Source organism: Anarrhichthys ocellatus, unplaced genomic scaffold (genome assembly GCF_004355925.1).
Source record: "Anarrhichthys ocellatus isolate YVR2014 unplaced genomic scaffold, GSC_Weel_1.0 scaffold3, whole genome shotgun sequence".
Lineage (NCBI taxonomy): Eukaryota > Metazoa > Chordata > Actinopteri > Perciformes > Anarhichadidae > Anarrhichthys > Anarrhichthys ocellatus.
Genome location: NW_022280033.1, coordinates 1,060,429 through 1,082,740, shown reverse-complemented (window position 1 = coordinate 1,082,740; position 22,312 = coordinate 1,060,429). Strand labels below are relative to the sequence as shown.

Sequence of the window (22,312 nt, the reverse complement as noted above, 5' to 3'; positions counted from 1 at the left end):
CATCGACAAATGTGTCAATTGATTCAACTGACAAAGAACTAAATGAGTATTGGGAAGTGCAGTATCCCTGCATCTTTGAGCTGGACGGGAATATTATACCATAAATAGCAACCATTCTTGTTTCAGCAAATAAAAGCTGCTAACCGCTAGTGTTGAGCTCTGACTCCATGGTTCGTTAGCACTCTTGTAATACAGTCAAAAGCATTAAGAACGTGAGGTTATATTGTTGTATTTGGCCGGGGCGCCAGGCCAGGCAAGGGGGCCGGGGCGCCAGGCCGCCAGGCAAGGCGGACAGGCAGCCGGGGCGCCAGGCCGGGCGGCCGGGGCGCCAGGCCAGGCGGACAGGCAGCCGGGGCGCCAGGCCGGGCGGCCGGGGCGCCAGGCCGGGCGGACAGGCAGCCAGGCAAGGCGGCTGGGGAGCCAGGCAAGGCGGCCGGGGCGCCAGGCAAGGCGGCAGGTCTGTCGCTCCTTCTGCGGTCCAAAACAAAATAATTTACTGCACAAGACTGCATTTACAAATACCATGAAGGGAAGAGATAGAATTGAATAACTGGTAAGGCCATTTTCAAATCTCCCGATGGTGTATCAGAACAAAGGTCTTTTACATAAGGCCTTGAAATAGATTAGATTCTGAAAGTCTCTGGCTGTACAATCGCCCTGAAGGCTTATTGTGGTTTAGGATATAAAACACGTCTGACCTCTTCTTTCTCTTTATTTTGTTATTAACGTTCCACATGCATGCGATAACCTTCCTTCACATGGACACAGACAGAGAAACAGAGACGGAATGAGACAGAGAGAGAGAGACACACACACCTCAGTAGTGTGTGAGAGTGTGTGTGTGTGTGTGTGTGTATTGTGCGGTAGCAGCATGTGTGGACATGCTTGTCGTTCCATCAGTGACAGCTCTCAGCTGTTCTCCTGTCTGCCTCCATATCCCTGTCTCCGTCCCCCTACACCGTCCATCTGTCCGTCTTTCCTCATTTCCCCCGCGCTACACGTCTGTCGTCAACCCTGCCCTCTGCTTCTCGATCACGCTGATATAAGAAGCTATACTGGAGTCATTACCATAAGAAAAACTTCCACATGTGTGAGAAATGATGACGGTGTTGATTTGTGAATATTCAACACACACACACACACACACCCAGCTGTCTCCCGTGCCTTGGTGTGTGCTGAGAGGTTGGGATGTTGTTGGGTGGGGGAGGAGGAGAAACCAGAGCTCACTTCCTGGGCGATCCACCTTCCCACCACCACTCACTTAACTGCAAAGAGACTCTGCTCCGGCTTTAGTGCACATGTCTGCTTCTGTGTAGAGTCAGTTAGCTTGAGGTTAGCTTGTAACCTGCTAACAACGCAGTATTCAACGGATGCTGTAGATTTCAGGGCTATTTTACTTAAACGTCTGGTGGAGGTATGAATCTCTCCAAGGTCCAGATCTTGCTGGCATGGATTCTTGGTGTACTTGCCGGTAAGTTTTCCTGTGTGTGTGTGTGTGTGTGTGTGTGTGTGTGTGTGTGTGTGTGTGTGTGTTCAAAGCTCTTTGAACGATACTGCTAACTATAATCAAAAATGTTTTTCAGCTCAAAAGAGGGATGAACCTGTCGTTTCCACAAGTCAAAATTAAATCTCACCAACTTCAATTTAGAAAACAACCTCCCAGCTGTCTTCTTATAAAATCCATTACCTATTCAGTTATATTTTCATCAGAGATTGTACATATTACATGCATGTACGTGTGCATGTTGCTAAATACAAGTAGTCTTTGGATGAAGCGCTGATATCTCATGCCGAGTGGCATTGCTCAGAAACAGGAGACAGCTTCCTGACACATGGCCTGGGAAGCCAAAAAAATGAATGCATACTAGGGGTTATGCAATATGAAAGCTCTCACAACCCATGTACTTCTATTTCACAATATTGAGGTAACCGTGCTATTGTACTTTTTTTTGGAAATAAAACCATAGAGAAACAGTTTATGGGTAAAACAACCAGATACTTGTTTTGGCTCATCCAGCGACTAACATACCTGACAAGTCAAAGTGTTTCATTCCTTTAGGAGGGGAATCTGGATCAAATAAAATACATCATGATATCGCCCACCCCTGCTACAAGCAAACTGAAGAAACATCTGAAGAGTTTACTACTAGTGCGTTAGGTTGTTGAGGTTCCTCGCTGCATTCATATTAAAACAGAGTTTAAATATGCGAGTAGGTATGGGTTCATTGTCTTTGTTCAAGGACGCATGCTAGTTGATGTACACACCGTCTCTTGGGGGGGGATTAAGCCTGTGTGACCATTCAAATACTGGAGCAGTCCAACAAACAGTCCGACCCTGTTTGTGGATCACTTTATAGATTTGTAAATCATCCGTATACTTGCTTGATCTTCTCTTTAACAATTTATTCTATCACCTAAATATGTGTTTCACCGCATCTAATGCAAATTAATGAACTACACATTAATTAAATGCTCAAACTATGTATTTCACAAATTTGGCTTTGAAAGAAAGTCATTGCGACATAAGTTAAATGGCCAATGAAGAGACCATGACCTCACTCACTGAAAACATCATCAACACAACACGATCCACTCGTACCTGCCGCCAAGCATTGGGCGTACCTCAAAGAGAACATATGATCTAAGATCAACAGGAAATGAAAGTACAAGAACAAGAGCAGAAAATCACATGGCCTTGAGAGCTAAAATAAAACCTAAGAATATTATCACAAATATTAATAACACACACACACAGATTAATAGCAGAGAGTTTTGATCAGCTCTTAATAGAAAGTGTTTTACCTTCTGGAACTGCTTCAGTCAACGCTTTATAAATAAATATGTTCCTCAACACAACTGCCAAAACATTTTTCATTAAAACGGTGCATTCATCAGGGCGACATACCTGATTTTAACAGATTTCAGCTCGGTGTATATTTGAGTTCTTTCTATAATCAAGCATTACGTGTCTGCACCAGCAAGATTAACAGTCTATTCATTTCAATACTTGTATTTATCTTTTTCCAATTCAGCGATTTGAGCACTGGCTCATTTCCTGAACCCCACTGGTGACAAATGGATGTGATGGCCGGATAGAAGTGGTGTGTTAAGATGAATGTATGCAGCCTTTAAACCACCAGTTGGACATTATCTGCATCACTGCAGAGGTACAATAAAAATGTGGCTCATTAGATAATTTGAAGGTCTTCATTCGTGGATGCTACACATCCACTTTGAACATAATTTACTGGCTGCAGCTTGTTTTTCCGTATATCAGACAGATTATTCCAGCCTCCAAACAGGATTGTTTTGTCTCAGGTTGGATGAATTGAGATGTTCAGATGACTTGAAAGATAAAATCACACTGTGGCCTTCCATGCCACACGATGAGCTGGTCAAGCATAGAACACATCCGTCTCTTAAGGAGATCACAGCGACAAGGAAGATCAACCACGGGAATGTTTCAGCAACACAAGATTTTCTTGGCTTTATAGTTCGCACAGGATGTTTAACTTGCATACAGTATTTAGGAATAGGAAGAATGAATTAATTCACTGACAATAACCTTAATAGACAAGAATGCAGCCAGAAGTATCGTGTGTTTGGAGTTAGATTTGTGGTTGTCATCACAGACACACTGCAATGATCCGAGTAACTAGTTATTTATAGACAAACATAGCTATTCAACAATAATTCATGCCAGATTAGGAGATTACACAACCTCAAGGGGAAAGTGAACGGATGAGGCAATTTGAGGGTAACTGGCCACTTATTTTGTTTTCTTTTGCTGAAATGCATTCTAACAGCAGGACCGATTAACTCTCCTCAACAGATTGTCACAAGACATTTGGTCAAAAGCTTATTTCCGGCCCACAATATCATCATGGACTCAAATACAACCAGAAATAATCTCCACACTTCTGTCACTTTCCAGCTAGAACGTGTCAGCAAACACAAAAGAGTCTTAGCACCTTGTATTGTGCACTGGTGGTTCGGTATCCTGCGTAAATTGGGAGTTTAAAGTGGGAAATGATTGACAGCTCCAAGTGGCTCCTCTGTCCCGCCTTCCCTCCCATCTATTTCTGTCTGTGGCCGGATCACAGCGTGCTCGCAGGTCAACACACAGGCAGCAGCCATCGCTGGCTAAATGAAACAAGATCCTACAGCTCAGTTCAGATTCCTATAAACATGCAAAGGATGTAACTTTAGCATTATGTTAATTTGCTGAGTCATTTTACAACAAAATTACGAGGTGGGTTTACTGCGATTACATGAACAAAGGTGATGCGATAGTCCACTTGTAGTACAAAGTATACTACAGTAATTAAATCAAGGGAAACTAGAACGTAAATACTTTTCATCATAATAGATCGTTTGACATGAACGTACTAAAGTCTGAGAGAGTCTCGTTTAACAGCAGACAGGATGATGTCTAACAACGTAGGTGTGTCGTGTGCTGTCACATGAATGTGACCAGCTGATACCACGATTGACAGCCCTAAAAAAACCAATGACAGCAAGGAGATTATGAGTAAGCATGCGTCAGAGGAGTGAGGACGTATGAGGAATTACAGGCCTAAATATGCAATACAGGAAATGACATCGTTTCTTGCAGAACCAGACCAGTTTCTGAATATATTATCAACAAGTACTGATCATAGATAAATGTCTGCAAATATTCAGAAATAAATTGCAATCAGAAACTCTTCAATTTGAGGGATGTATGCCAACCGTTCTTATCTGGAATTCTCAGATATTAACAAGTATCAGCTTCACAAATTCAGCATCATTCAGCCTCTATTGTATGTTCAAAACGACAACAAATTAATGCTCATGTGGATTAAAAATCGGTCTCTAGTTCATTGTCAAGCAACAAGTGCAGCTGGTATATGTTGCGTCTCTCATTGGCATATATCATAATTTATAGGCTCATAAAGGCATGGTTAATAAAAAGGAACTGCAAGTCTGTTAGCTGGAAACACCTTTTGTATGAAGGCGCTAAATGCAGGTTAAATGTTCTGAACTCTAACTGATCCAGACTTGATGTCAAGAGGATCGGCCATGGATGGTTTTCCCCACACCCCCTCTTAACACTCAGAATAGGTTCTGCACCGAGGATTTACACAGACACACACACACACACACACACACTTGATCGTAGTGCTTAGACAGCTCCAGAGACACTCGGCGCCGAGGCTTTTCACCAGCACGGCACCCTCTCTCTCTCTCTCATCTGATATATATCCTGTAACTTCCCATCTGCCTCTCTTCCAATGCATTCTCTCTCCCACTGGAGGGTTTCGGGTTGCTAGTTGTAAGCCTGGGAAATGTTTGCAGTGTGAATCACAGTTAAAAGCAATCTGCTGGCCTGCCTCTCGCTTCAGCTGTGATTTTGGTTCCAGCGTGAAAACGTTTGTGGGGACACGGGCGTCAGCTGGATATGGCGACATGTCATCCTGTGTATCTCAGTCAAAGTGAGCACAAAAGGAAATGTATAAACCAGTTTGCCTCCAGCATAAAGCTCACATTACCGACATTACTTTCAAGTAAAGTTTAATTCCTCCACAGCCCAAATCTGCGTTTTCCTCTGACCTCCCTGTGCAATATGTTCAGAAGATGGCACTCATCAGTAGAAGGTGTGTACCAGAACAACGTGTGACTGAAGTGTTTGCGTACATGTCTGTGTGTCCTATAGGTCCAGTGTTCTGCTCGGAGGTTGAGACACGTCTGGTGAAAACGCTGTTCACTGGTTACAACAAGGTGGTTCGCCCCGTCAACCACTTCAGTGAAGCCGTAGTGGTCACCGTGGGACTACAGCTGATACAGCTCATCAGTGTGGTAAGAGAGCGGGCAAAAAGTGCACCATATTCTGGAGCCTCCATGTAAAACGGTGATGTACATCCCAACGTGACGTCGGCCACTACTGGACCCCAGTTCCACCGATAACAATAGTTTGTAAAATGTCCTATAAGCACCATTTAATGGCCGACCTCTAGTCTACTCCATACCAGTCACGATTTAAGAGCAGACGTAATGACAGTTTCACTTCACGACTGATGTTAACTTAATGTTATGCTACTTGAAGTTAAATATAGGATGGATAATATTCATTTATAGCAAATTACATCAAGAAATAGGCAAACAGGTCCATTCATCTGAGCATCTTATCTATGGTACCAGAACAACAAGGCAGGTCTGAAAACCTCAGTCAATACAAAAAATATTTCATTTTATGCAACGGCCAAACTATGTGAAATAAAAACAGACAATATTCCGCAATGCATTTAAATAGCTTCTGATGGTGCTTTGTGTCATGCAGTCATCCAGAATTATCCACACATTTGTTTTGTTGCCAGCAAGTAGCCTTGACCATTGCTTCTAATTATTTCTAACATTAACATTAGCAGTTATGTACACCCAAACAACCTGTGACGTGGCATATGTTTTAACATTAAGGCGGCTGTGACTATCTCCAAAACCTTTTTACTTTGAATATGTGGTGTCAAAATGTTTAATTCACATTAGAGATTGCCTCGACCATTAATATAATAGGATGTTTGCCTCTGAATGTGCTTTTTTATTGTTAAAATGCCACAGATTGTCCATAAAAAACACGAAATAAATGGTTACAAGCGTGCAGGTTATGTTTTGACCTGAAATCTCTCATGAAAATCTTACTTGCCTCTGACTGGTTTTGTTTTTCTGCTTCTCTCAGGATGAAGTTAACCAGATTGTGACCAGCAATGTTCGTCTCAAACAGGTAAATGTGACTGTTGAATTCAGGAAAACCAAAAATATATGCCAACTACACATTTAGAAAATTCCAATGACAATGCTCAGAGGGTTCGTCACATTGCAAGTATGTAGATTCAACAGGATATGGAATAGATATTCTTTTTATGAATTAAAGTAATGCTCACCTTTGATTATCAACAAAAGAGTGTTTCTACACACAGATTTCCCTAGAAATTAATGTTATTAAAGTTTTTACCATGTAACACCCAAAATACAGTTATTCAATTATTATAAATCATATATTTTAACAATGAATCTGCTGTTTAATTTACATACTTGGATGTAGTTGCAACTAATATCCCATTATGTATTTATATGCTTTTTATTGGTGAATATATACACAAATAGTATCACAAATGAATGATATTTGTTGTGTCAACTAGTTGAAATAGAAAGAAGGGAGGATTTATGACATGGTGACTGCTGGAGGTTATTTGTATTTCTTGTGCTGTGATATATACAGTAGCTACATGACAACTTGTATTTTCACAATGTATTAATTCTGGGAATAAAAACAACTAAACTTGGCTTCATCAGTACACGAGTAGACAAAATTATCTCAAGTTTCCCTGATTTTCACCCCAGCAATGGCTCGATGTGAACCTGAATTGGAATCCAGATGAATACGGAGGCATCAGGAAGATCAGAGTCCCTTCACCCGACATATGGAAACCAGACCTGGTGCTGTACAACAAGTAAACACACACTACTCAAACTCACACACACACACACCTATACGTCCAAATGCCTCGCATGCTTCTCTCACACTCTCCCTTTGTCCCCGTCTTCCTCTTCCTCAGCGCTGACGGCGACTTTGCCATCATCCACGAAACCAAAGTCCTGTTGGAGCACACCGGGATGATAACGTGGAACCCTCCGGCCATCTTTAAGAGCTACTGCGAGATCATCGTCCTCCATTTCCCGTTCGACCTGCAGAACTGCAGCATGAAGCTGGGCACCTGGACGTACGACGGACTGCTGGTCGTCATCAACCCAGTGAGTGTGACTTATATATAATATATATATATATATATTCACAGGGTTATGTTGACAGATTAGTGTGAAGCTGTGGTTTCAAATGCTACAGATCTAGTAACCATCCTATGACTCCTGTCATAAAACTGTAGTTTACAGCATGTAACCCCTGAATATCTTCACCTTTAAGGCCCTTTTCTACTGCGGTGCATTACCTCCTATACTCCTCTGTCTTCTAGGACAATGATCGGCCTGACCTCAGCAACTTCATGGAGTCTGGTGAATGGGTGCTAAAGGACTACCGGAGCTGGAAACACTGGGTTTACTACACCTGCTGCCCCGACACGCCATACCTCGACATCACCTACCACTTCCTGATGCTGCGTCTGCCTCTCTACTTCATTGTCAACGTCATCATTCCCTGCATGCTGTTCTCGTTCCTCACCGGACTGGTCTTCTACCTGCCCACCGACTCCGGTACGTAGACGTATTTGGAAACCTGTCCAAAAGAACTTTGGCGGTGTGACTAAATAAAGTAGGTTATGAGCGTTTGTAAGTGACACATATTGCTCACATGTGTGGCACATATCAGGTAAGTATTATGAATGTGGAAGCACATGAACTCAGATATTTTCACACCATTTCGGGGACACTTTCATACATGGAAAACACCTGAAATCCACTGGGATGTGCTTGTACTACATGAGCTTGCTATTCTGTAACATGAGAGCATAAATAAAACACAAGTTAGTTCATCAGTTTGCCTGTAGAGCCGTAACTTGCCACCATTTCTACTATAAGAGCTGTTTAAAAGTAGCCTGAATGTCTGTCTTTGTGTCCGTCTCCGTGTCTCTCTAGGTGAAAAGATGACTCTCTCCATCTCCGTCCTGCTGTCTCTGACCGTCTTCCTGCTGGTCATCGTGGAGCTGATCCCCTCCACCTCCAGCGCCGTGCCTCTCATCGGGAAGTACATGCTCTTCACGATGGTGTTCGTCATCGCCTCCATCATCATCACCGTCATCGTCATCAACACGCACCACCGCTCGCCCAGCACGCACACCATGCCCGCCTGGATACGCAAGGTTTATACCCGTGATGATTTCAGAAAGTGTTGTGTGTGATTGAATAAAAAGAATGCATCTGTTTGTGTCTCAGGTCTTCATCGAAACCATTCCCAACATGATGTTCTTCTCGACGATGAAGCGTCCCAGTCAGGAGATCCGGCAGAAGAGGTTGTTCCCCACCGACATGGACATCTCCGACATCTCAGGCAAGGCTGCAAATAAATGAATGATACATTAGCTTTATTAGTAAAAAGCTAAATACACCTAAAGGTTAGCAGGATGCCGTTTCTCTCTGCATTGTACTATTATCATGTTTATAATTAATATGTATTACCACAAGTATGACCTGTCTCTGCCCTGCAGGTAACCCCACCCCCACCAGTGTCACCTACCAGTCTCCCATCGCCAAAAACCCGGATGTTCGCAGCGCCATTGAAGGGGTGAAGTACATCGCTGAGACCATGAAATCAGACGAGGAATCTAACAATGTAAGACAATGGACACAAGTGGTTACACAATAGTTATAAATAAATAATTATATATATGTGTGTGTTTTATATTATAGTGAATATTATTATATGATATATATATTATTATATGATATACATTATTATATTATAGTGAATGTTATTATATGATATATATTATTATATTATTATATGATATATATATTATTATATGATATACATTATTATATTATAGTGAATATTATTATATGATATATATTATTATATGATATATATATTATATGATATACATTATTATATTATAGTGAATGTTATTATATGATATATATTATTATATTATTATATGATATATATATTATTATATTATAGTGAATGTTATTATATGATATATATTATTATATGATATATATATATATATATATTATTATATTATACTGAATTCTCTGTGAGGGTGACATAAATAAGATGTCCTGACATGTTTGTCAAAGTGTTATTTACTGCTTTTTTCATGTTGGAATAAAGGTTAAATATTTAACTGTAAAGTAGTAATACGTGTTTGATACCTTCATTGTTTTGCATTAAATCATTCTGGGATGTTTTCTGAAATTGATTGGATGTGGCACAGCCCTACAGAGAACATGTTCCACCAGCTGCCACTGCTAAATACCCAAATACCTCATAGTCAGAGCACTTCAAACACGACTCTCTCTCTCTCTTCCTTCCTCGTCTCGTCTCAGGCAGCAGAAGAGTGGAAGTTCGTGGCCATGGTTCTGGACCACATCCTGCTGTGTGTGTTCATGGCCGTGTGCATCATCGGGACGCTCGCCGTCTTCGCCGGGAGACTCATCGAGCTCAACACGCTGTAGAGGACCCCGACCCATGAGGGGGTTAGGTGTGTTCTCAGGGCGTCAGCGTTCACACACACAAAAACACACACACAGTTTGAGTTGATCTTTAAATCACCTTCCAATGTGCACGTTGGTGCGTTCACTGACATTGAGGAGAACGCAGTTAAATAGAAATCCATGCATCTCCAGATCTACATGCGTCATACTTGAAGGTACTCTTGTCTGTTATTTCTGGTGTTTTTGTACAGTGTTTTATTGCTGCCGTTCACTCTGGAGAACATGTTACTACTCTTATGTAAAAGCCATAATAAGTCATTTGTTTTTGGCCACTTGATTTAAGGTTTGAGTCAGAGGATTTCCTTAAATGTTAAAACAGACCTTTTAACACGAGAACGTTCCTCATGAGGATCAACTGAGGATGGATGCTGCACATCATTAGCAAATACTGTCTGTTGATGATGACGAACCCCGACTCATTACTGTAGGTCAGCCTGTTTAGATTTGATGTAGAAGACGTGTTTTATTTAAATCTAACTTAATTACCTGAGTCTGGTTGAGGACACAGTCTTGGTCTTTGAGTGCTGGCGAGATTTATTCCTGTCTGGAAGTTTTATTGTTTTCTTTCGTCTGACACTCACTTGACTTCTAAACGTGTCATTTATATTCATTGTGTAAATATTCATGGCTTAGTGGCAAGGGTTGCTTGGTTGCATGTAAATTCCTCTTGAATCTGCTGTACAGTCTGTTATGAGCTCACTAGTTTTTATTATTTTTGGATAAATGATTTTTTGTGGTTGAAAACCAGTTTAAAGTGATCTGCTGTTAACGGTGGACTTTCTGGCGGTATTGAGGTTCATGAAGTTAGACGTCCGTTCGGTACACTAACTGTTGTTTCTTTGGGGAACATGCAGTTAATGCTGATAATAATTGTGTGTGCTGTGCAGCTTTAATTGTGCCACAGTAAATAAAATGAACGGACATAACAAAAGAAGCCACATCACAGCTCCAGTGTTGCTGCCTGAAGGTAACTTGATTTATTTTGCAGCTGTGACAAAAAATAATTGAGTTTGGTTTCTTAATACAATAAAGCTCTGCTGTCATATTGACTTGATCAGTTGTCCATCCATCCAGCCATTTTCCACCGCTTATCCGGGGTCGGGTCGCGGTGGCAGCAGGCCAAGCAGGCCGACCCAGACCTCCCTCTCACCGGCAACATGTTCCAGCTCATTCTGGGGGATCCCGAGGTGTTCCCAGGCCAGCTGGGAGATGTAATCCCTCCAGCGTGTTCTGGGTCTTCTTGATCAGTTGTTTATATAATCACAGTTGTGAAGATGTGACAAATAAAATACATACATACATGTATATATAAAAAAAAAAATAAGTGGCTTATTACTCGTCGTGACTGTAAACTTTATATCACAATAATCAAAATGTTCTCACTAGTGAGATTCTGCAGCCGGTTTCATTTGGACCAAAAACTAAATGAACCTGTGAAGCGGACATGCAGAGCGTTCAAGAACCACAGCTATGGGCTTCCTCTGTTGTTGAAAAACTTTATTAGGCGTGCCATGCGCTCACGTAATGACAACCAGCGTTGGCAGAAAGGTAACCGATAAATCTAGCAGAGCAAAACTAAACTACAAATGCAAAGTAAACGGGTAAGAAGAGATTCTGTGTGAGAGACAAAGCAGAATCTGAGACGCTTTTAAATATAAGCGACAGCTCCGGATGTAGAACGTTCACCATGTTTTCATCAACAGCAGGGATACAAAAAAGCTTGTAAACACTTCTTGTACCATCAAAGATCAACATGTGGTCACGGTGTGGAGTCTTGAAATTCATCACATGGATTCTCTTCAACATTCAACAAACCTTTTGTCCAAAAGCACTTTAGCTGTGATGTTCTGATTCAAACGAGGAGCTCAAATTGTTCTGGGTCGTGAGTTTGAGGAGTTCAACAACTAACTAGAAACACACACACACACACACACACAAAAATCCTAAATTAAACATTAAAAATACATATTAAAAAGAATATAATGTGTTGGTGTACCTCTTTCAGCATATTTAGGCTGTGTGTGTTTCTAGTTCCAGACCTGTACAACGCAGGTGACACCACATATTTTCATTTGCATAGACACTCATTTATTCCGGTTCTATTTAATAACAAAAGAAGAACTTGTTGTCAAAACCACGTCGTGCTGGTGCCGGCCAATGACCCTCCTTAATTCTTATGTTGCTGCAGCAGCTCGACATCGTGCAGAACACACGGTTAACTCATGAAAACAACAGAGCGAGTTACTGTCTGTGAGTGCGAGTGCACACATTTAAAGCAACAAGAAGAAAACATCAAAAAGAATTATCAAAATCCTACCGAGCACCAACCAGGCCGACACTTCTAAATAGTGATTCCTCGTCTAAATGTTTAAAACCAAACAGTGCAGCAATACTTCAAAAGATTAAAACACAATACAGCCAAATAAATAGAAAGAAACTCAGTGCAAGTGACTTCAGGACATACAGGTAAAACAGTGCATTTGGCAAATGATAGTTTATAATAATCCCACGGAGGACTGAGGTTGGCAATAACCAGAAAGATTAGCTCCAGTCGGTTTGTTCAGAGACTCCTTCACTAACAGCTTCGTTCATCAACACTGACGATGAACTCACGATGCTAAAGTAGCTTGGGTTGACACGGCCCGCTTTAACGAGACTACATCTAACTGAGGAGGTTCACTTCTCCTGTGCTGTAAATGAACTGTTGGTGAAGAGAAATGATAAGACATAAGAGCGCAGATAAAGCAGCAGAGTTTAAAACACAATAAAACATGCTGCTCTGCTAAAAACGCACGTTCTGAGTTATCAGAGTTCAGTGTTTGAGTGCTGCACACCGTCTAAAGTGGGAAGTTTTAACATAAGTTAAGATAATTTGCAGCTGATAAAAGTTGGCCAATGAAAAAGTTAGACTGCATCTAACTTTCTAACCAGAAAAGAGGCAACAAAGGCATCAATGTAGAGACATGCAGCAGCTGCTCTCTGAGCATCATCGATTCAGCTGCTGATCTGAGAGCAGCAGACGAGCTCGTATGGGGGATTAAAAGACGAGATGAAGAAAAACTAAAGCAGTACCTTGAAACCTCGAGGTCCTGATTCACAACAGGAGTGTCTTAAGGTGCTTTTTGTTTGATTTCATGTGTTTCTCACAACCCAACAAGACAATAAACAACATCTATGTTCCATACTTGAATTTGCGTCGTAATAATAACCTGTGATATTCAGCTAAATATACAAACGCCACACTGAGGGGTCAGCGAAATGATGCAGGAATTAAGATTTAAACACGTTTGTGCTGCAACCAGCAGTTCTACCTAAAATCACAACTCCTCATTAACAAATCAAACAGCAGCCGACCGCCTACGTCAAACCTAAAGAACCCTTAAAGGATAGAATACTGGAAAATGAACTAGGTTAGTCACCACATACAGAGCAGTGCAAGCAGCCAGCTGCTCTATCGAGAGACAGCTCTAGGATTCAAACTACAATCATCGATCTGACACCTTCCCGTGAACCGATCCAACTGTCAGGTCGTCATATGTTGGCGTCATTTTAGGCAATATCGTTGGACAGTTGTAGTATAATTAATGATTCATTAATTAATTTAGAACACACCATTTTCTGAGCACATCCTCAGAATCTCCGTGTTCTTAGCATGACGGTGAAAAACAAACCGTCGACTTTAGACCCCCCCACCCCCAAATAAAAGCAAACTGAAACAAGTGAGACTGATGTAGTTTTTGGTTGCAAGGAAGAACAATAGAATTAAACTGTTGATGCTTGTCCGCCTATGTTGCATTAAAATGCCACCTGTCTATCATGGCCAGAACCAACACCTGTTGTTTGGACGGGATGAGCAGACGTCCCCGGTCCTCTTCTGGACTCTCTGCAACTACGAAGGCTGAGACTCGGTCTCAGGGGGGGCGCTGTGACTCTGCTCTGATTCCACCTCTTCCTCCTCCTGAACCACTTCCTCCTCCTCCTGCTGCTCCTGCTGCTGCTGCTGCTGCTCCTCCTCCTTCTCCTCCTTCTCCTCCGACTGGCTCTCACTCTCTACTTCTTTAGTGGGTCCTTCGTCTTCCCCCAACTCTCTCTCATCTGAGGAGAAGATATGCAAGTAAGACGTGTACAACACCAGCAAATGAACAGACAGAATAGTGAAGAGTCACAGAAAGAGTCTCAGGTAATGTGAATAGTTTGCAATGCAGCACACGATTGGTTGTTGGGGGTTAAAATCAGTGGTGAAATCAAAGACAATTTACAGCATTCCCTTGTTAGGGTTGGGAGGAGTGGAGAGCGTGAGCTGCGTCAGGAACGTATCTTAAAATCTCCCTCCTCTTATCCAACAACACAGCTTTCAAGAAGATCATTAAAACAGAAAAATGTCTCTGTTCAAACAAAAGCCCTTTTTCATCATCAACACCAGAATCATTGGTTCTTAATGTCAAGCTTAGTATGTTTCACTGTGGATCAAAAAAATCTATCTCAACGCAGCACTATCTGCACACTTTAGGATTCAGTCAGAAATCAACTACAGGAGGCGGCTTCTCATAGATGAGAATGTTCTGGAGGAGATTCACACGACACCGAACTGAAATTAACTGGAAATGCAGGTCTGAATGTGTAAAAACTCAGACACGTACTTCAAAATACAAGGTACAGATGGGACCTAAAATACAGGATGAACTACATGTACACAATAACAAAGTGTTAGGAACTCTAATTACAACTGTGATTGGGTAAAAATGAGCAGACGGTCGGATTAAAACCACTAATGAGAGCTTTCATATTAAAATGTGTCGAGCTACCCTAAACCAATACATCTCGTCTGAATGGGGGTTAAACTAACGGGCACAATATAAAACCTTATGCACAAAATACTTCCATGAAGTGACCGGGCACAAACTCTGACCCTTTTAACGTGTAGATTAGAAAGCAAATCAATCCATTAAGAAATACATCTGAATGTTTTGTGCACTCAGTGAAGACCAGATCTGGGTCAAACAAGTGTATTTTCTTATTTTAACAAATGTTAAGGATTCAGGACAATTCAGAGGATAACAGATCAGTTATTCCGTTTCTGTGATTTTCTAAACTTTGCCAGATTGATTTTAATTCTGTGAATAAGATCAACAGTATTTGGAAACAGTGCTGGACCCAGGTCTGGTGAAAACATCCCATTAGTCCTTCAACCCCGGAGATCTTTGGAGTGTGATTAGAGGCAGCAGATTGGGATCAGCATTGGGCTGCGTTCTACCAGGTTATGGACTCTACAGCGGAGGAAATGGATCCATTCTGGGGTAATCAGTCAAGATTAAGCCGCATCAGATAGTGCAGAGAGAGGAGGGGAACCTGGACTCTGCAGAGGTCGGTTCTGAGGGGTCTTTGGACTCTGCTGGATCCGGAAACTGTGGACCAAATTCCACGGAGCCGGACCCTTGGCTAGAGGCAAAGTCACACCGTTACACCCACTGGTCACTAGAACGCAACACGGTTAGTGCGCTCACAGCTCTGACAAAAGGAAACGTGCTGAGGAACGTCGACGTCGTTCACCATTCCACCGTTTGTACAAATGACACTAACTAGCATTTGGGTAAGACACACACGGTTTAACTGGTATGCCACTCTGAAAGCTACTTCTCTCTGCTTACTAGTTTGTGTTGCACCACCATGACAACAAACAATTTCCAAACCTATTCAATTGTGTCAACTGACTTCATCTGGTAAAAAATATGAACAGAAGATATTGAGAGATTACCTCATGTTGTATTTCTCAACTCTAACGTTACAGGTTCTTAAAAACTCTGTTGCTTTGTGCAGCAAAGAGGATGGTGGTATTTGAAGGTGGTGGTGGTGTCTCACCTCTGCTGGCTCCTTGCTCACTAACAACTACATAAAGGGTAGAAGTTGACATCGTTAATGTTAGGAAAAGAATCAAACACAAACTAATGAGAAAAGGTCAACTGGAGCACTGCACTAGAAGCCTTTAACACGAGCGGTTAGGACATGGAGTCAGTGACATTAAGATGCACAGAACGGGGAGGAGACCTTGCCTTGCTGGCTGTTTGTCTGTGCATCTGTGTGTTTTTTCCCAGTACCTCCAGAGGGGGGCGCACTCTCCTCTGTGTCTGTCCCAGAACGAGGCGTTGGTCCAGGGGAACGCGATTCTGCTCGCAGCCTCCTCTCGTAGCTGAACTCTGGAAGCCTGGGAGCCTGAGGGCGGGTCTTCCTGGCCGGATTCAGGAAATAGCAGTACGCACAGCGGAAGGCTGAGCGGGTGGGAGATAGAAAACAAGAAAGAGAGAGAGAGATTAGAAGGAGAGATTGTTAATGGCGAGTCCTTCTCATTAAATGTAATGGTGCGTTTCTGTTCTTACCGAGATATTCAAACTCTTCTTTCAGAGCCATGCCGTTATGAGAAAAACACTGCTGGCAGACCAAAGCGTATCTATAGGAAGGAAGGCGGGACAGAGGCAGATGCTGCTTGATAAAATACTATTGCAATGTTCATTTCATTCAAGGAGTTATTTAGTCAAAGTTAATTTCCATTAATCTTCCTCGTCTAAGTCCTGAAGGCAGGAGAAGCACATGCATCATTATGCTGCTATAGATTCCCAATCTTATAGGTGTGTGGGGTAGAGGAGGTCTGACAATGACTGAGCACCACTCCCTTGTGGGGAATCTGCAGACTGCTAAATGATACTATGAGTTTGGGTGAAAGTTACAAGCTACTTCCACAAGAGGGGGTTTTAGGTCCAACCGAAGGGTGTTCACCTGTTCTGTGGTCCGTCACCGACCAGGTATTCAATGACTCGGTCCACGGCTCCCCGGTCTTTGGACAGGATGGGTCTTGCTAATGGAGGACCCGGTGGGTGCATGCCTTTAAGAAAACAGATGGGAACGAATACACACACAAAGAATGCATCGATCTTTTTAAATTCAGAAATGTTACATTTCATACAGATTCAAGGCTTTACATTTGAGTTCACAGCCTTGCTGATCTCTGTTGGCCTCAATACAATGTGCCATATGCACTCATAGAAGCATTTATGACAAGATGCAATCAAAGGCTTTTCAACCTACCTACTCCTGGTATAGGAGAGCAGGGGGTCCTGGGTATTGCCCCCTGGAGGACAGAGGCAGACAGAGCAGATCTCTCCGGCGGTCCTCCTGGAGCTGAGAGAGAGACATGTTCTGTAAGGAGAGTAACACGGGACAAAGACACAGACGCATGTCTACAACAACTAAGCCAAAGGGAACTGGGCTTTCTGTTCATTCCTGTTGCCTTTGACTTAGTTCTTCGCCCAGAATCGGAGAATCTTCATGGTCGGACAGAGACCTGTAGTATTCCTCGGTGAAAGAACACAACTGACAAGCTCTCACTGTCAACTCACGGCGCTGTGTGGGTCCAAACTGTGATATTCCATCACACTTGATGTTAAGTGTCTCTGTGTGCCCCCTTACCCACAGGTGTGCCCCCTGGTCCCAACATGAGCCGCGCTCCAGGTGGGGGAGTCATTGCCATTGCACCCAGGGTGCCCATCGGCATGGGTCTCATTGGCATCCCTCTCTGTCGGATCTCTGCATAGAGGACAGGAACAATCACAGAATTTGGTCTTTTTCTGATGCAATTTGTATTTATTCGTACTTTTTGTAGCGGTCGTCGCTGCACACCTCTGGCCTGAGCTCCCTCAATGCCACTAAACAAACTTTAAACGATGGTTTATCTTTCCCTTGTGTACTGATGCGTGTCATACCTTGTCCTGGCCTGGGAGTCATCTGAGGACGCAGCGGAGTCGACTCCAGCTCCTACATCATAGCAGCAAACAGAACCAACTAAAGTCAACCCAAACAACAAGACCAAACACTAAAAGATAAAACTAGAACAAAAAGACAACGGCACTCACAGCTTTCTTCTTAGCGTCGGGATCAAAGCGTTCCAGGATGAGTTTAGCGTTTTTGTACGTCTCCGTTTCCATCACTTCCTCCAGCTGGAAACACAAAACGAGGGAAACGGTCATTTTAGCACTGAATTGTGATCCGTTAGTTAAAACACAGATGAGCCCTGGAGATAAACTTAGCCGGAATCATTTTGTAACTAGCAAAACCTAAATGATGAGAATGGAAACTACATTAAGGAAACATTAGGAGGCAGCTGCAATGAATGCGTAACAATTGTTGTGGCAAGAAATATTACTTTGCATATTGTTAAAAAAAAGACAACATTTTGCACTTTAACATTTTGAACAGTCACACTCCCTCACCTCATGACATCCAAACTCTCTTTAAACAAGTCAGTAAAAGCCACATGTATTAAATGCTGAGTGTGAAAAATGTGTCACTTACAATCTTTTTTTTGGAAACCTTCAAATCTTCCAATTTATCATCTAAAAAAGAGACAATAATAACAGTGTGGTGAGTTTAAGTCTGCAACAAGAACAACAGGTTATAAAACCTCTAGAAAAATGCTGAGTCAGAGTGTCATTTGGTAAAGTCATAAAATGAACCAAACCCTGAAACAGTTGTTTTGTGTTCGCTGGATGGACAGACGGACAACTTACTGTTTCTCTCCGTGCGTTTGGAAAAGAGAAAGACCAACAACTTCCTGATGAGCCACACCCTGAGGACGAGGGAGAAGAAGAGAAGCAGCTGTTCTTAATAATCAACTTTAGAGTCACTTTTCAACTAACATTAAGTCACTTTGCACACTGTACAGTTTCTCAAAGAAAACACCATGCACACAAGGAACAGGGTATTAAAGGAACACGAGCACTCACAGCACGGGGTAGATGAAGAAAGGCAGGGCCATGGCTATTCTCTGGAACCATTGTTCAGGTAGGTAGAGCCAGTACACGACCAGCGAGGTCATCAGGTACAGGACTGACGAGTAGAAGAGCAACCGGCCGACCCACAGCTGCACACACATACACACACACAAACACCACGGTGAGAGAGAAGAAACTGCAATTCAAGCACATCTGGGATGTTTTGCCGACTCTACCTTTTGCAGACGATGGTTTTTGGCTCTGAACTCCTCCAGCTCTTTAATCTCCTGCAAGGGAAACATGGAGGTTTAAAGGTTATTTAAACAGTGAGCAAAGAAGCTCAAATAATGCTGACGTTGAGGTTAGAGTTCACCCATTGGGAGTTTGCAGGAATCTATTTTCTGTAACTTTAAGTTAATTTTGGGATAGTCAAATATGAGTTTCAGGTTGATGAAATAGTGACAGGTTTGTGGATGTTCCTGCACCATGTTCAGTGTGATCATCCCGTAATTCAATCATCCTGCTTTTGAGAAAGGCCCCCGATTGATTCTATAACTGTACATAATCACTGTGAGAAACTAAAATGCAAACTGGGCATGATAGAAAAACACAGAGAAACTGAATGACTAAGAAAGACACAAACCAGATGCAGTGTTTAGTCGGTACCTTGTCAATGTTCTCCAGCTGCTCGACTGTGGTTGGCTTGGTCTGGATTGAGGATAAAGGTCAGAAAATCATCATCGGGTTCATCAGACAAAAGTATCAGCGTTGCTCACAGTCAACAGATTAACAACTGATTGATGCAATCAATCAACCCCGTCACTGTAAACACATGTACTTGTGACTAATCAAGGGTCAGTTCCTGCTTCAATTAAATATCTTGGCTGACTGTCAACAAAAGAAAATGTAACTTCACATTTCTCTACATCTGTGTATTCCTCTAATTATACTTTTTGATCTCTCTGAAAATTAAATTTATTTCAAAAAATTAATTTTTTGAAAATTTATTTCAAAAATCGAGGGTTGCACTTTGTATTGCTCACCAGCTCTGTCTGTCTGTCTGTCTGTCTGTCTGTCTGTCTGTCTGCCTGCCTGACTTCTCTAGTATGTCTGAAAATAGCAGATGAATTTCATCAAGCTCGGGTTCAGGGTTCACTGTGTTGACAGTTAACACAACCAAATCGTCTCAAATACTCAAAAATCTACTAAGATTCAGTGTCTGTGTCTTTTGTCTCACTTTTTAAGGCTTGTGAAGTAAAATAATTGTGTTGCAGAGGGTCAGTCTTATTGATTTCTGTCCATTTGTAATTGTTGCTTGTATATTTTGGAACTGATTTTATGAATACTATCTGACATACTGCAAAACTTGGCCCCATGCTAGATTTCAGCCCTCCTAAATCTTTGTAATGAAAGACAACTCTATTCATGTCGGTCACAGCTCTCTGTTTATATTGTGCCATGTTAACTCCTTGATTTCACTTCAACCTGAAGTGTTTTTTAAGATGTCTTCTTACCCTCCATCGGGATATCAGGGCCCCCATATCTGTAGATTACAGTCGTCTCCTCTTTGGTTCACTGTGGAACACAAAGTCTCTGTTAAAACACAATCCTGGCTCCAGTTAAACAGTTCATGCTGCTGATGTTAAACACCACATTTAAGCCCTGCTTTGACATTAAACACTTACATCATCACATGATTTAGCAAGCTGCTGATAGAGAAACTGTTCACAGTGGCTGCTATTGTTGTTGTGGATTTACTAAAGAAATCTTTGCCCTCATATAACACAACATATTCTGTCAAGACCTCGCATGTTATAACTTATAGCCGTTTTCAGGCAAATGCGTTATTTAGCATTGTCCTTTCACATGAGACAATTAGGCTAAACTATAACATTAAGTAAAGAAATGGTTAGTTAGTGCCCAGCTCAGTCAGCACTAGAATGTAACCCTACTGTCCTCAATCTGTCTCTCTGTTGTCACCTGTCTGTCTGTCTTGAAATTACCGGTCGACCCTCATCGACATGCATGCATGTCTTTTATTGTTGTTTAGCTGTGTCTGACTGACATATATATATATATATATATATATATATATATATATACTCTGCATGCTTTTATGTTTTGTGCCTCCGACAAGGATGTTTTTTAGTGTCCAACAATGCAGCATAATCATGTCTTCAGTCCATGTTTATATTTAACATAGTTATCCCTCATTTCATTTGCTTTATGTGTGTTGAATTGGAGAGCCTCTGTGCTGCATGTCTTGTTAGTACTTGACAATGCAGTATAAGAGTCTCCTGAATGATGATACTACTAATATTAATATTCTCACATATTTATAACATATTTTCGTTATATTCTGTTTTTAGGTTTACTTTGTAACATCTGTCCCGGGACTACAGATGAAAAATAGCTTCTTGACTAACTCTGGCACAGTTACAGCAATGTTTGTTATTAATGTGCACTGTCCCTTATCAAATAAACCCATAAAGCTAGCGTGAATGCTAACGTTGATGGAGCTATAGCTAACGGTAGCCGCTCTATTGAAACATTACGTTGTACAATCACCTCTGTGCCAGACAGAGAGGCCTGTAGACTTTACAAATATCTTTGGTGTGAGGCAAACAGAAACGCACCTAAAGTGTAGCTTAGCTTTAGCTAAGTTAGCATATGTTAACGTAACTGATAGCTTAGTGCAACAATAACAACAACAGATTAGCATCGTCACGAGCAACACGCTGTCGTTTAATGTTATTCATCCTAATTAGGGATTTTCATTTAAATAAATACTTACATTAGTTGGTGTTTAAGTGTTTATGCTAGCAGGCCATTTAGCCAAGTTGGTGCAGAAACTACAACACTTTCACTGTTACCTGAACTGACATATCATCTTCTTCTTCTTCTTCTTCTTCTTTCTTTTCGGCGTCTTCTTCTTCTTCTTCTTCTTTTGCTCTTTATGGCGGTTGGCAAACAGCTCTCGGGTTCATTACCGCCACCTACTAATCTGGAGTGTGGACTACGGAGACCCTCTCTAATAAAGAAAACTAAACCAAAAAAAAATATATATATATATATAAATAAATAAAATAAATAAAATAAAAATCATCAGTGAGTCTTTTCTCACACTCCACATTGAATTATGGGATTACTGCTGCTGTTCTACCAGTTTTAGGGTCTAAAAACTGTATAAATATGTAAGTAATTGTAGCAATTCCTCCTGATGTATGACTTGAAGATCTTACAGTTTCCTCCATGTTCATCTCTCATCAGTTCAAGGAGGCCAATATCAATTTCAGGCTGTGGCAGTAACCAAAGAGGAATAGCTGGCAGAACCACAGTTGGTT

General features: G+C 41.7%; 2 protein-coding genes across 5 annotated transcripts; one reads left to right on the top strand and one right to left on the bottom strand.

Annotated features, from left to right (window-relative positions):
• The first annotated feature begins 1,245 nt into the window (after positions 1-1,245).
• chrna1 (cholinergic receptor, nicotinic, alpha 1 (muscle)) lies at positions 1,246-11,272 on the top strand. The gene is made up of 10 exons (XM_031879462.1): positions 1,246-1,471; positions 5,696-5,838; positions 6,716-6,760; positions 7,381-7,490; positions 7,596-7,791; positions 8,010-8,247; positions 8,629-8,852; positions 8,926-9,040; positions 9,198-9,322; positions 10,039-11,272. Exons 1-10 carry the CDS (start codon positions 1,417-1,419, stop codon positions 10,165-10,167), a joined length of 1,380 nt encoding a protein of 459 aa, XP_031735322.1. The 5' UTR covers positions 1,246-1,416; the 3' UTR covers positions 10,168-11,272.
• A 416-nt stretch (positions 11,273-11,688) lies between these two features.
• Positions 11,689-21,882, bottom strand: lnpk (lunapark, ER junction formation factor). 4 transcript variants are annotated; one of them, XM_031879482.1, is made up of 16 exons: positions 21,842-21,882; positions 20,483-20,543; positions 19,635-19,676; positions 19,205-19,255; positions 18,981-19,117; positions 18,765-18,823; positions 18,550-18,590; positions 18,111-18,194; positions 17,961-18,012; positions 17,668-17,784; positions 17,287-17,379; positions 16,978-17,083; positions 16,581-16,651; positions 16,302-16,472; positions 15,556-15,645; positions 11,689-14,301 (listed from the first exon to the last, which is right to left on the bottom strand). In XM_031879482.1, exons 2-16 carry the CDS (start codon positions 20,507-20,509, stop codon positions 14,096-14,098), a joined length of 1,347 nt encoding a protein of 448 aa, XP_031735342.1. In that variant the 5' UTR covers positions 20,510-20,543; positions 21,842-21,882; the 3' UTR covers positions 11,689-14,095. The 4 variants fall into 4 exon arrangements, with proteins under 4 accessions (XP_031735342.1, XP_031735331.1, XP_031735349.1 ...); XM_031879471.1 differs by having other exon boundaries at positions 21,763-21,875; XM_031879489.1 differs by lacking the exon at positions 15,556-15,645 and having other exon boundaries at positions 21,763-21,875.
• Positions 21,883-22,312: the final 430 nt, after the last annotated feature.

Excerpts from the sequence above, each read along its gene's own strand:
- chrna1 (XM_031879462.1), top strand. The coding sequence starts at position 1,417 with ATGAATCTCTCCAAGGTCCAGATCTTGCTGGCATGGATTCTTGGTGTA. Across the intron at positions 7,491-7,595 it reads GACCTGGTGCTGTACAACAA|CGCTGACGGCGACTTTGCCA; the intron begins GTAAACACACAC and ends CCTCTTCCTCAG. Across the intron at positions 8,853-8,925 it reads TGCCCGCCTGGATACGCAAG|GTCTTCATCGAAACCATTCC; the intron begins GTTTATACCCGT and ends TTTGTGTCTCAG.
- lnpk (XM_031879482.1), bottom strand. The coding sequence starts at position 20,509 with ATGGGGGCCCTGATATCCCGATGGAGG. Across the intron at positions 15,646-16,301 it reads GAGTGCGCCCCCCTCTGGAG|CCAAGGGTCCGGCTCCGTGG; the intron begins GTACTGGGAAAA and ends CTTTGCCTCTAG. Across the intron at positions 14,302-15,555 it reads CCGACCTCTGCAGAGTCCAG|ATGAGAGAGAGTTGGGGGAA; the intron begins GTTCCCCTCCTC and ends TCTTCTCCTCAG.